Below are 10,686 nucleotides of genomic sequence, written 5' to 3'. Positions count from 1 at the left end.
TGTATGTGGAGCTGCAGTAGATTGTCGTTTTTAAAATTCAAATTAATTGATCAAGCTTTTTCAAGTGACTTTGGCAAATCGTTTTTTTCCCCTGTAATTCAGATCTCAGATTGTGCAAGTGTACTTCACGTGTGGCCACCGAGGGTATTTAAAATACACACCTGGGTAGATTTACATTTGTATTGCTTTCCTTGTCGATAAGCAAGCTCATGCATTGTCATTTAAATATCCACAAAATAAGGATCGGGGGAACAATTTGACCACAAATCATTTGAAAAAAATACACACATGATTCTCATTTTTCTGTTTAATATCATTCCCATGTGGACGTCTGCGTAAGCGAATGGAGCACACTTTCACTGGAAACACAATGTCCTTTACCTTATCGATTCGAAAGAAAGCGTGCTCCATTTGCTCACCCAACCGTCAAGTGATGACATTGTTTATTTGTCATTTTTTTTTTTGTGTGTGTGTGTGTGTGTGTGTGTGTGCACATCATCATGTACCTCATGGTGACAAATGGCTGTGTTGTGCGAATGTGATACATACGTAATTTGCTGTACTTTGGAATTTCAGTATCTTACAGTGTAAAAAAAAAAAATGTCACATTTTCCATGGCAGTTACTTCCGGCATCTCATCCAGAGCCGACTGAATTTGCCAAGATTGTGTAAATGGCACACGGGCATGATCGCAGAGCCCAGCGTGGAAGTCACAGTGACCGGCAGTCCGATGGTGCATATGAAGCGGCGTTGATCGGACACCAGCAAGAGGCCGAACCCGAAAAGAACCACCGGGGGAAGGTAGGAGACGGCCGCCAACACCAAGCTGTTGGTGAGCACGTGAACGGCTCTCCGCTTCTGCGGGTGCACGCCTTTGCCGCTCCCGCCCGGCGCGATCAGCGCGCGCAGGATGAACGCGTCGCAGATGCCGATGACGGCCATGGCGGCGGCGAAGAACGACGTGGAGAACAAGGTGAAGTACAACGTGTGGAAGCAAAAGTAAAGCCCGCCCGTGATCAAAGTCACGATCCAGACCGCGACCACGCCGACCGCCCGGGGAGTCAGACTCTTCATCCTGCGGTAGAAAATGGGGTGTACCACCGCCACGTAGAAATCCAGGCAGATGCACGCCATCAGGAGGGGTCGTCCGCATACGTTGAAGGCGTAAGTCACGTTGGAGAAGGCTTCCACCAACCAGATATTAAATTTGACCTGATTCATGATGCAAATTGGCAGGAAGAGTAAGAAGACGCCGTCCATGGATGACAGGTTTGACACGTACAGATTCGAGGAGGTGAACGCGGCTCCGCTTCTGTACGCCTTGAAAATCTCCCGCATGACGAGGAAACTTGCGGGAAGTCCCACCGCGCAGCAAATCAACGACGAAATGGCCCAGATGTACAGCCCGGTCTCCATGCCCTCGCAGTACTCCAAAAGGGGGACGTCGCCGTAACCTGGAAGGCCCGAGGAGTTGTCGGCCATCCTCCGAGCAGCTGTGTCACGACAAGACTAGATCCAACAACCGGTAATGTTTACGACCACCTGTACGAGGATCTCACACCTTCCATCCGCTTGATATAATTTGCAAATCCCTGGCCAAGCGCAAGCACGTATTCATGCAAAAGTGCAGGAGACCTGAGCCACGTATGCATTTGTGTGTGTGTGTGTGATGAAAGCCAAACAAATGCACCCAATGCAATGACAACGGCTCGCTTCATTTCAATCCTATTTGGAAGATTTTCCACTCGGTCGATCCGATTTCAGCAGCTGTGTGTTCAGCCAGCTCCAGCTCATGTGCGCACGGTCTTTGCGATCGGTCGCGCAGGTTGATGGAGTTTAGATTGCTTCAGTGGCGATCGTAGTGGGTGTCACGTAGAACCACATACTGCATGAGGAGAGATCAATAAAGTCTTGTGGACCGGGTGGAGGTGCGGATAGAATTGTCCGGAAAGCCTCAGGGTCAGAGTTGCACTTGAGCCTATCCTAGGGAAGCAACCTGAACCCCAACTTTTGAAAAGTTCAGACCAAAGTGATCCTCTTTGTAAAAAAAAAAAAAACAATCGAGAACGATTTGTCATTCCCCCCCCCTTTTTTTTTTTCATGAACTGAAAATGTACATTTTATTTGTTTCTCAATTGTTTCTCAGTGGCAACCGGCTGTCTCAAATATTTCCTGCTCACATTTAACAAAATGGCCGACTCATTTTTTGACTTGTTACCAAATCATCAATTATTGTCTTCTCATTTAATCCATTTAATCTATCCATTCTCCACCGGGGTTGGGTCGCGGGGGCAACGGCTTTAGCAGGGAAGCCCAGACTTCCCTCTCCCCAACCACTTCTTCCAGCTCTTCCCGGGGGGGATCCCAAAGTGATCCCGGACCAGCCGAGAGACATGGCCTCTCCCGCGTGTCCTCTAATCCCTATTCGATACCAGGAAGTACTGGGTCTGAGAGGTGTTTGTGGGTCTCAGGCAATCCTGAGGTCAAGTTCAGGTTGTCCGGCAGCGAGGGGTAACGGAGAGAGGGGCACACCCCGGGGTGTGTGCCTTGTGGCCGTTGCGCGGTCGAACTGTGATGAGTTTCCGTTTCGGGGGTGCCGCTGGCCGCCAACTGCTGGGACTTCTCTGTGAATTTCGTATCTGAGTGGGTGGAACTCTAGAGTCGCCCGGATGAAAAAGTGTGAGTACTTTTGCCACCTCTGGAAAAACGACGGAGTTGACTGGTGACTGTTAAGCATACCGGACAGGGTGACGGGCTGTCTCTCTGCAAGCGGGCAATGGGGTACATTGCACGCAGCGCCGGTGCGCCGCCGCCATACAGGCCCGTCGAGTCGGTCGGAAGCGTCCGAGACGACACGGCGCTGTAAGCCGGAGGGACCGGAGCCATCTGCCGCTGGAGAAGCTGGAGGATGACGTTGATGTCAGCCGTCATGCGGGTCTCCAATCTGGCAAAGTAAAAGAGGCATCAAGTCAAGGACTGCCAAACTACAGCCGGGGCTCCAATTTTGCTCACAGAGTCATTCCCCTTTTCCTCTCCCCCCCCGTCCGGGCTCTCGAACGCACCTGTTTAGCTGCGAATGCAAAACTTCCAGTCGAGACTCCAGCTCGCTGGGCCGCTCTTCAATGAAGGGCGGTGGATGGTGGGAGTTGCGGACCGAAGACGATCGCCAGGCTCGACCGGAGAACGCTTGAGATCGTCGATCTGCCCAGTAGTGGAACATTTGTGGCACGTTGAAAGACGAGGCTGCGGACATCGGAAGTCAAACAACGGGTGGTGGTCCTTCCACTTGACTGGGGGTGCTTTTGGCCTCTCGGGGCACTTATTGGCTGACACTTGAGTCACAGGACTTGTCCCGGACCTAAATTGAAACTTGCTTGGAGAAAAGCGTACAGTGATACCTTGACGACTGTGGTCCAACACTGCTTCCCTCCCCACCAAAGTGCCACTCGGGGGTGGCAGCCGCACCTCCGAGGGGGCGAACTCCAGCCTGCCTTCTTCGGTGCCCTGAGCAAGATTTTTTGTCAAGTCCTCACCGGACCGGGAACATGGGGAACCGCAGCTCCATCTGTCTTCCCGGCGGGCTTGCGGCGGGGAGCAGCCATGCCGGCGCGACCGAAGAGGATAAGAATCCTCCTGATCCATTCCGTCTGTTGAAGGGCAATGAAATATGAAGACTTGACGCTCGCGTGAAAGGAAGTCGACCGAGAAGCCTCACCCGGTCTGATTCTGCAGTCCAGAGAGTGGATTTTGTGTCTTGACCCGTGACGGTAATCGCTGTCATCCCCCGACTCGTCGGTGAATATTGGCGCCGCTTGATCCGCCTGATCGACGGTACAAATTTGTTGTCGTCGTTCTTCCAAAAACCGCCACGGATTTCCAAACTTACATCTCTGAGGTCGAATGTCACGTCCAGGTTCCTCCAAAAGTTGTCTGCGAAGCCCGGGTACATATCGAGAACCTCCAGCAGGTCGTCTCTCAGAATGCGGTGCAGGTCGCAGTACGTGATTGTCAGCACGTCCGAACTGGACTTGCCAGGCTCGTCATAAAGGTGGATCAGCTCACCAAAGATGTCATCCTTCTCTAGAAGAGAGGTTTTCGTTCTTTTGCGCAATTCCATTCATCATCCGGAGCAGGATAGAATGAATATTTATCGAACAATGTGACCAAAAAAGACCCCTTCGATACTCCATCGAGATTCTGATTATTACATGCCGCGTTCCGCCCGATCTCGCCAAGTTGCCGATGGGTGCGCTTTACCTAGTATGGCAACCACCACGTCATCCCTGATGACCCGGATGGAACCCCGCGAAATGAAGAAGAGCGAGTCCAGGACGTCGCCGCAGTGGATGAGCGCGTCGCCGGGCGGCGCGTGGACCGTCTTGAACCTCATGGTCAAGGCCCGCAGGCAGGCCTGGCTGCCCCCGCGGAAAGCCTCGCACGTCTGCAGCAGAGATCGGTTCAAGTGCAAACAGATGTCCGCTTGCAAGGACTCCGGGAACCCCTTCAAGACCTGCGCGGGAGAGGACGACCGTGAAGCGGACGTCGGCGGCCCCTCAGGTAATTGGGCCGCGCGGCCTTTCCGCAACCTCCAGCAAACAAACCGAAGCGGCACCGCGTTCGAGCGTGGAACTCACAGCATTCATGTCGATGCCGTTTGTGTAGGACCACGCGTGTTGGAAGTATTCCTCCAGTCGCTGACGCAGGCTGACCGGGATTTGGTGGAAGCGAATGAACTCTTTGACACGAAGCATCTGAGTGTGGTAGCGGGTCGTGCCGGAGTACAGCCGCTGGATGATGGCCGACACGTTCCCGAAAATGCTTGCGTACATAAGAGCTGTGAGGGAGGAAGCGAGACACGGTAAGCACGTAAGTCTGTTCATAATTGGTTCATTCAAGCAGCGTTTCCCAACCTGGCTGTCCACTCATTTCCAGGTGCGATTATAATTTAATGTCATATCTTATGACAGATAAAGAAAATGATTTCCTGATCAATTCAGTGACATTGGCACAGTGGTTGGGAGTCGCCACATTTCAAAAAAAAAAAAAGAAAAGATGTACTCACAGCCAATGACCATGACACAGATGGAGAAGATCTTCTCCGAGTTGGTGTTGGGAGAGACATTCCCAAAGCCAACGCTTGTCAGACTGCTCAAGGTGAAGTACAGAGCCGTCACGTATTTGTCTTTGACAGACGGGCCGGAGCCGGAGTCGTCGTCGTCGTACGTCTTGCCGAGTTGCTCGGCCAGATTGTCCAGCCAACCCGTCTCCGTGTAGGGCCGCTCCACGAAGCCGATGGCGTACCAGATGCAGGCCAGCCAGTGGGCGATGAGCACAAAAGTGCACATGAGCAGGAAGAGAACGGCGGCTCCGTACTCGGAATAGCGGTCCAGCTTCCTCGCCACGCGGACCAAGCGCAGCAAGCGAGCCGTTTTCAGCAGACTTGTCAAGGTCACCATCTGGGGAAAGGAAGCGACAGATGATTCGGGGACGACGGCCGGAGGAGAACTGCACCGCCGGGAAAAAAATGACTTTTGCATCGCTCAAAATTCTCTTCCTTTTCAGTGGCGGCGACGGCTCTAACCTCGTCCGAGCCGGACCGAAAAATGAGAAGGTCGAAGGGGATGGCCGCAAACAGATCGATCAGGAACCACCCTTGGACGTAGTGCTTGGCGATCCGTCCGGGCTGCGTCACCACCTCGTCGTTGCGGTCCACGTAGGTGGTGCGCAGATTGATGACGATGTCCACGATGAACAGCACGTCCACCATCAGGTCGGCCACGTTGAGCGGGTCGCACGTGTAGCCGCAGATCCTCTGACGCGCGTCGCCGCGCTCGTCCAAGAGGAACGTGGCAGAGTACGGCGTGAACACCGCCGTGTAGAGGACCAGCAGGAGAATGATCCAGTCCCAGAAGGCCTTGAAGGGGCTGTAGTGGAGCAAGATCCACCGAGTCGTCTCTGGGACTTGGAGTTTATGTTCCGGCAGCACGTCAGACTCCAGTGAAAGGACCTGGCGCAGGAAAAGAAATCATTCTTTTGACTTTTTAATGGCGCAATCGCGACAACGGGAAGGTCCAGACAAAACCAAAAGACTAAAAGACTACCTGCACCTTCATCTGGATATCATATCAACGCTATAAGTTGCAGATGTTATACTGGTGCCCTGAATCGTCTCGCTAGTGACAACAAAAAGCATACTAGGTCATGGACCATAAAAGGGAAAACAGAATCTCCTCAAAACTTTGATGAGAAGAAGGAAGTGGACCAAACAATAGCAACACGATCCCAAGATTGGCAAAAGTTGAATCGAGGTAACTGGACTTCAATTTGAACAGGACAAAACCGATGGCGACTTCCACAACCAATCAAACAAATAGAAACCTGCGGCGACTGAGTTCTCTCCTGTCCAACGCGGCATTCTTTGATTCTGTCACTTTGAGAGCGCATCCTGAAAGCCAGCGCTTGTCGGGGAGGCAAAAACAGAGATCTTCAGATTCGATCCGCATTGCGCGAGACAGTTAGAAGAAAGACATCCGGGAGCGGCGACCGGATGCCGGTGGGGAAGTCTTGGCATTCGTCTCTTTTCAAATAGGATGCGTCGAAGTTCTCGCTGCCCGAGAGCCGCGGTCGCAGCCGGCGTCCCGGAGAGGCAGTGATGCAGAATGCCGAGCCCTCGGGCGCCAACTCAATTGAGCTGCGGCTCAATGAAACGTTGCTCTTGTTTGGCAACCGGAAGGAAAGCGTACAGCCACCGAACGAACGACTGGTTTTTCCACTGGCGCTCCAATCAACGGGCGTCATGAACAGTGTACTTTCAAAAAAAAAAAGAAATGCGGTAACCTGAACCTGCAAAATCCCTTTCCGCCCCACTCCTACCTGGGTGACCTTCTCTGTGACGTTCGGGGAGCGATCCTTCACCTTGGAGGGGCTGAGAAGCTCCATCCCGGGAGCCGCCGGGAGGGATCGGCATTCGGGGGGGCCCCTGCCGGCCGGCCCCCCGCACTTCATCGGGTTCGAGTCGGACATCTACGGCGAGACGAGTACTCCTCACATCAACAATTTGGCTTGATGGAAATGTCAGCGTGGGACCTTCCTCTCTGGCACGGCCCGTGACGTTTGGCCCGCAGCTCGCATGTCTTCGTCAAGCGCTGGAAAAGCGATCGATGCCACGTTGCAACCCCGGTGGAAGTGAGGGGAAAATCAATGGCTGTCACTGGTCAACACAGAAATCAAGCCGGAGGCCTGTCACAACGGACTTCCCCTCTTTGACATATGACGTCGCATTCTTTCATGCATCCTTGACGTAGTCGCTGCCGCGTAGTTGTCAGCTTAAATGGACCAGATGACGTCGCTGCAAGAACTGGGGTACGATTTCAGAGACACCCAAACATGGGAATCAACCATCATTATGAGAGCTCTTGTTACCCGCATCATATTCGGTTGTTCTTTTCAGTGTAACCCTGGCACCTGGGAAAAAAAATATGGCCGAGTAAGTCCTTTAAAACGAGTCACATTTCATTGCGATAATAAGATGGTCAGGAAAAGTGTCCTTTACACACCTAGTTTTCCGTCTTTTGTGTATGTCGAAATCTGACCTGGTAGTCCAACATCCCTCCAATTCCAGAATGACCCGTAACGTACACAAAGTGTTCAATATGGTGCCATGCGTCGCACTAATGTGTCATCCTATTGACCGCGGCGTCCACACAATGACAACGCCGCGAGGAGGAAATGATCCGCGATGACATTGGTCCTTCAGTTTTGACCTTCGTTTGATCTTTATTGCTGCATTTTCAAATGTCTCCTACTTGATGATGGCCGTTGTTTCACAGCATTCCGAGTTGGGTGAAAAACACGATTCGACGAGCGATCCGACATTGGTGTCATATGAGCATTTGCTGGTTCAATGTTGAACGTGTGGTTTTTAAATCGGCTCGGCTGTGGTTTGATTTTATGTTTTTAATTGCTTGATGGACTGGATCAAATTAGTCATTGGGAACGAGTGGGCCAAGTCCATTCTTGTCACTTGGAGAGTGATTTAAAGTTCAATGGCTGCAATAAAATCTGGTGGATTTATATCTTGGTCATTTATAGGGCGATGATTATTTCGACTGCATTTTTATTTTTGAAATGTGGTTTTCCTCACGTTTTAGTTTGATGTCAGTCTACTCTATTTCATGAAAAATCTCAACACTAAATTAAACGGTGATTGAGAACGCTATTCATATGAAAGCTATGCAGTTTCTCTCAAAAAAAAAAAAAAAATGCAGTCATCCCAGTCACAGCGCTTGCTTCTCGAGCCCAAAGTTGATGAAGGAGGTTCCAGCTCAACTGTCCAAAGGCCTTTATTTACAACGCGGCATCTCTCCAGAAACCCTCTCAGCTCTGAGCCTGGATATTGTCCCAGATGCGAACCACGTCCGGACAGTCACTCAGGGCTTCGATGAGCGCGGAGGCCGCCTCTAGCTGCTCCCGGTCCAGAGGCGAGAGTGCGCGAGGGACAAATTCGGAGTCCCACAACGTCACTTTCATCCCCAGCTCCTCCAGCGACGCCCGTACCTTCCGCAGATCCGCATTGTCACAAATGAACTGGAAAAAGAGACGAACGTGAGTTTCATCGTTTTTAAATAATACTAAGCCTCAAGTGGGGTTCAAAGTAACTCATCATTTGTCTCCTGTGTGTGATGTTTGTGTTTTACCCGCAGGAGGGGCGCGTCGTCCTCCTCGTCCTCCGTCTCTTGGACATCCTGTGCTCCAGCCTCGATGGCCAGCTCCAGCGCTCGCTCGGATGTGACGTTCTGACCAGGTACCACCACCACAGCCTTCCTGCTGAAGTTGTGGCGGGCGCCCTCTGAGAGCATCCCCCTGCGGGACGACACATAAACACACCTGGTTGAGGCAGCTTGTGGAATTCATTGTCGGGTTGCGTTTACGCTACAATTCAGGTTTTCGGTTTTAGGTTCTTCCATTCGGACAAAACTAGTGCTTTGCTGCCATCTTGTGGCAGTTACAAAGCTTTTTAGCGGGATGTCGACCACATAATTGGTGATGTATGCACACGTGCATCTTCCCGAAAACAAACAAATAACACACTTTAACTACTGTATATTTCAGTTGTTTATTTATATACTTGGATCTACTTCCATGTTGTCAGTGTTCGGTGTTGATGCTTAGGATGTTATTTACATACAAATTTGCTTGTTTCACATCACTGGAAAACGACCCCCCGCCACCCCAACAAAATAAAAGAAAATAGGGATGATGATGATGATGATATCAGAATCGGGCAGTTGTCCCTGCTGTGTAAATCCTTTCTTAGTGTGGCAGGAAGATAAATGTGTTTTGGATGGAAAATCAGAGCAAAAAAGCCCGCCCGCCTGACCCGTTTCTACTGAGGACCCCTCGGATATCCTGCTGGCTCCGTGAGCTGTTATCGGTCAGGACTTCAATGAGTAGAAGGCATCCACCCGGTCCCCGAGCTTCAAATATGTGCTGCGATGCCGGCTTGGCTTTTTCCTATTGATTGGAGCACAGAAAAAAAAAGGTTCTTAATCATGCGCTGTTGTCTGATTGCATGCCCACGGCTCATTAATGTCAATGCCACATCTGCCCACGACCCTAAATGAGGATAAGTTTGTAGGAAATGGATGAATGGAACTGAATGATGAACGCACCGCATTCTTGATTGCAGCCTCTATGGATGCTTTTGGTACGTTCTTGTTTCTGCATTGCTCCAGGAGTTGGGCTAAATTGACGTTCATGTCTGGATTGGGTCCACCCTCTGCAAAGCGCAAGGAATTCTCAGATACACCCTACTTAAAAAGCTATTTATTTCATGCTCACCTTTCACAGCAACCTTGATCATCATGACAAACTTGGCTATCATTCGTCCCCTCGCCTCATCTTTAGGACCTTTAACGTGTTTGACTTTGGACCACTTGTTGTGACCCGCGCACAAGGCGGGGCTCGGGTGCACAGCCCGGACAGGAGGACTCCTCCAAACCCGCTCCGTGGGTCGCAGGGTCCGGATAGCCCCCAGCAACAAGCGCCCCGCCATGCCCTTCACGCAAACACACACAACGCTATACTGATTTTAACGTCACATGGCGGTAAAATTCCAACCAAGCGTGCTGTCAGCTTCCTTCTGCAAAATATTTCATCTAAATGAATAACGTAAGACCGCTTAGCGTTCGATACTTGACTATTTTAGACAACGTGACAATGTCCTTGTTGTGAAGCCGTCATTTTCCGGGTTGTGATGACGCGGGGAACTACGCTGTGGCTTCCGAGACTTCCGTAGTACCAAATTTACTGGGATTTGTATTGCATTGTTTTTAATGACTTCTCCCTTAAATTTATATATAATTCGTGTATTTACTCTGGACCGTAAATACGGAGTACGCCAACACACACAATAAATATTACATGTCATTCATGAAAACCCCAGTACGCGAATCCCACTTACTTCCTGGTTCTCTACCAATTAGACCCTACTCACTCTTTCAGTGACCAGCACGGTGCCTTCAAAGACCTCCGTAATTTGGGAATATTATAACGGACTGGTTTACAGGACTTTATAAGTGATTAATATCATCGTAAAGGTAGACTTTTGCTTATAATCATTATCTAGGGACCCACGCATGAAATTGAACAGGAAGTCATCCATGGTGGTTTTAAGCACCCATTGTG

General features: G+C 50.8%; 2 protein-coding genes across 2 annotated transcripts; both read right to left on the bottom strand.

The window, feature by feature from the left end:
- Window positions 1-2,402: 2,402 nt before the first annotated feature.
- kcnh6b (potassium voltage-gated channel, subfamily H (eag-related), member 6b) lies at window positions 2,403-6,939 on the bottom strand. Its single transcript, XM_019883325.1, has 8 exons — window positions 6,874-6,939; window positions 5,582-6,019; window positions 5,063-5,456; window positions 4,635-4,834; window positions 4,258-4,510; window positions 3,063-4,080; window positions 2,740-2,944; window positions 2,403-2,655 (listed from the first exon to the last, which is right to left on the bottom strand). The coding sequence occupies exons 1-6, from the start codon at window positions 6,937-6,939 to the stop codon at window positions 3,530-3,532; spliced, it is 1,902 nt and encodes a 633-aa protein (XP_019738884.1). The 3' UTR covers window positions 2,403-2,655; window positions 2,740-2,944; window positions 3,063-3,529.
- Window positions 6,940-8,324: 1,385 nt separating this feature from the next.
- On the bottom strand, window positions 8,325-10,456 carry taco1 (translational activator of mitochondrially encoded cytochrome c oxidase I). The gene is made up of 5 exons (XM_019883612.1): window positions 9,841-10,456; window positions 9,672-9,778; window positions 9,380-9,513; window positions 8,697-8,862; window positions 8,325-8,586 (listed from the first exon to the last, which is right to left on the bottom strand). The coding sequence occupies exons 1-5, from the start codon at window positions 10,052-10,054 to the stop codon at window positions 8,377-8,379; spliced, it is 831 nt and encodes a 276-aa protein (XP_019739171.1). The 5' UTR covers window positions 10,055-10,456; the 3' UTR covers window positions 8,325-8,376.
- Between the last annotated feature and the right edge of the window lie 230 nt (window positions 10,457-10,686).

This window comes from Hippocampus comes, unplaced genomic scaffold (assembly GCF_001891065.2).
Source record: "Hippocampus comes isolate QL1 unplaced genomic scaffold, H_comes_QL1_v1.1 scaffold367, whole genome shotgun sequence".
In the NCBI taxonomy this organism is placed as follows: Eukaryota; Metazoa; Chordata; class Actinopteri; order Syngnathiformes; family Syngnathidae; genus Hippocampus; species Hippocampus comes.
Note: the sequence above shows the minus strand (reverse complement) of the source record. Positions and strands in the feature narration are given on the sequence as shown.